At 44.1% G+C, this 3,131-nt stretch overlaps 1 protein-coding gene across 1 annotated transcript in view; it reads left to right on the top strand.

Annotated features, from left to right (window-relative positions):
- The first annotated feature begins 204 nt into the window (after positions 1-204).
- card9 (caspase recruitment domain family, member 9) overlaps positions 205-3,131 on the top strand; it is a 7,192-nt gene continuing 4,265 nt past the window's right edge. Inside the window, exons 1-5 of the mRNA XM_037680843.1 lie at positions 205-318; positions 409-478; positions 2,385-2,522; positions 2,599-2,717; positions 2,810-3,016. Coding sequence (XP_037536771.1) covers positions 205-318; positions 409-478; positions 2,385-2,522; positions 2,599-2,717; positions 2,810-3,016 — 648 coding nt within the window. The remainder of the gene's footprint in view (positions 319-408; positions 479-2,384; positions 2,523-2,598; positions 2,718-2,809; positions 3,017-3,131) is intronic.

Raw genomic sequence — 3,131 nt, 5'->3', positions numbered from 1 at the left:
CGCGTGTAGTACTGTGTGTGTAGTATCGCGTGTAGTACTGTGTGTGTAGTATCGCGTGTAGTACTGTGTGTAGTACTGTGTGTATTATTGTGTGTAGTACTGTGTGTGTAGTACTGTGTGTATTACTGTGTGTAGTACTCTGTGTAGTACTGTGTGTAGTACTCTGTGTAGTACTGTGTGTAGTACTGTGTGTGTTCCAGCCAGATGGAGGGGGTCAGTGAGGACGATCTGTGCTGGCTGCAGCTCGATGACTTCAGGCTGCTGCTCATCAGAAACATCGACCCATCCAGGATCACTCCTTACCTCCGTCAGTGTCAGGTACTCCTCCTCCTCCTCCTCCTCCTTCTTCTCCTCCTCCTCCTCCTCCTCCTCCTCCCTGTCAGGTGCTGAGTGTTTGTGTCGTGTCAGGTGATCAGCGCTGAGGATGAGGAGCAGCTCTTCAACGACCCGACGCTCGTCCTCAAGAGGAGAAAAGTTGGTAAGTTGTGACCGGCTGCAGACTGAGACGAACAGAACCGGTCCTTCTGGATCCAGATCCAAATGAACCACATGTGATCCCAGGTTCTGACCTTTCAGAGTAGGGCTCTCCAAATGACGGAGCGCGGGTCACATCCAGACTCAAATAAAGTTTTTTGTCTGGACCCAGTCCGGTTGATCAACTGGAACAGAACTTTTACTTCAGCAACTTTTTATGATTTACGGTGATTAATTGTAGTTTGTGCGTGTTTTGCAGCCTTTACGGTAATTTCCAGGAAACTACAGTTTTTTACTCAAACCCTTTGATGAGTTTTCATTTTTCTTTTTGTTGAGAGTAAAAACCCGTTTGTCTCATATTTTCACAAACAGGAACAATTATTAAAATCTGCAGCATTTCTGAAAAAAAATCACCTCAAATTAATTAAATTACCCGAACAACTCAAATCTGAACTGAGAGCAGAGAAAACACAGAAATAAAAACGGTAATTCAAAAAACCTGCTATAAAACATATTGAAATATATTTCAGAAAATATTTGTATCAGTTGTAAATTGATTTTTTTACTAAAAGGCAGAATTTTTTATTTTTATTAAATTTATTCATTTTAAAATACAACACAAAAAAACAATAATACAAACTAAGTTTATATAATATATAAATAAAATGAAGGGTAGCAGAAGGAAGAAAAAAATCTTATTTTATCTGCCCCCTCTTACAATAATTCAAATCAAACAACATTCATCTGTAAGTACCTAATTAATAAATAAATTAATAAAATTGAAATAATTTAATTTTAGCAATTATAGTTAAATAGATATAACTATATGTTTATAAATAACATATAGATTTTATATAAATAGACAGAGAAAAATATCTATATAAATGTATGGAGATATGTGTTTTTAATTTTCAGGCCACAGTTTTAGTGTTTCCACCAACAACATGTTGGTTTATAGAAAACATGATCGGGTGGATCAGTGATCGGGTGGATCAGTGATCGGGTGGATCAGTGATCGGGTGGATCAGTGATCGGGTGGATCAGTGATCAGGTGGATTGATCCACCTGAGCATGCTCAGTAGCTGCAGTGTTCACCTACTGTTACATAATAAAGTCACACATGTGAAAGTTTAATTTAACATATAATCCCATGTAAAACATACTTTGTGGTTTTGTATTCTGAATGATTGTGTAACTTTTGTGTGTCATGTGGAAGTTGCCTAAACATAAATTACCAGAGTGATGTAACACCGTCGCTGCTTCCTGTTTCTATAATGTGTGGAAGTTGGAGTGTCGGAGGGTGGGGGGCGTGTGTGTGTGTGTGTGTGTGTGCATGGTGTGTGGGGGGGGGGGGGGGGTGTCATCTTTTTGTGACTAAAGTCCAGTTACATCTGCAACAATTGCACATTTATTTTTGAGTAATCCCCATCTTGTAAACTGGGAAAGAAAGAAAAAATCTAAAAAATGTGGATTCTCACATTTGATGTAATTTCAGCCTCGGCACCGTCGGCACCTAACGGTACGTTCCCGTAGCAACAAGGACCTTGTTGGGCTCATTACACAACAAGAAACTAAACAATGTTGTGAAGAATATTTAATCTCAGCTGTTTGTCATTTCTGAGGAAGAGTTGCTGGTTTAAAACCTTCCTTTGGCTGACCACAGCCTCACCTGGATGAAGACGGCTCTGCTCTCCTCGTTCTGTCCTTGTTGACCCAATGTCTCACCTGATCACATAATCACTGTTCATATTAAACAGAACATCGCCAGAAATCACCAGACTGTTCTCTACCTGCGTTTCTGTAATTTTCTGAGAAGCCCACGGGTCCCATGAGGGGTCCAGAGTCGTGTCCAGGAACTCGTCAGGTGTGGTGAGCTCAGGTTCTGGTGTCACGTGTTGTCTGATCCTCAGGAGCACTGCTGGACACCCTGCAGAGGACAGGATTGAAAGGTTACACAGCCTTCCTGGAGAGCCTGGAGCTCGACTATCCTCAGCTGTACACCCAGATCACCGGGAAGGAGCCCAACAAGACCTTCAGCATCCTCATCGGTCAGTCCGTCTGTCAGACGGGACTCCTGATCCGGACCCACCGCCGACAGCTGACCGCTGTGTGTTGTGTGTTCAGACACAGGAGGGGAATCCGCCCTGACTCAGTTCTTGATGACGGAGCTCAGCCGTCTGCAGAGGGCGCTGCAGGATGAGAGGCGGCGCCGCCAGCAGGCGTGCTCCGTCGCCAAGGAGCAGGTTGGCATGACAACCAGGTGACAACAGTCTGGGATGAGGCCAACAGAAAGTTCTTCACTTTGATGTGTTCCGTGTTTCTGTCGGTTCTTCAGGAGGCGTTGTCTCGCCAACAGCAGCTGAAGGACCGCGAGCTGAAGAAGCTGACGGAGCGTGTGCAGAAGATCCGGGAGGAGCGGGAGCAGCTGAAGGAGGAGGTGAAGCAGCTCAGAGATCACAACTACAGCCTGATGTCCGACATCAACACTCTGAACCAGGAGAAGAGCAACACCTTGTTGGCCAACAGAGACCTGCAGATAGAGGTCAGCTGACCCCAACCTTTACAGACAAGAACCACAATCTGACCTCTGACCCCAACCTTTACAGACAGGAACCTCAATCTGACCTCTGACCCCAACCTTTACAGACAAAAACCTC

This window comes from Nematolebias whitei, chromosome 8 (assembly GCF_014905685.2).
Source record: "Nematolebias whitei isolate Nwh7 chromosome 8, NemWhi1, whole genome shotgun sequence".
Taxonomy (NCBI): Eukaryota; Metazoa; Chordata; class Actinopteri; order Cyprinodontiformes; family Rivulidae; genus Nematolebias; species Nematolebias whitei.
This window is presented reverse-complemented; position numbering and strand designations above follow the sequence as displayed.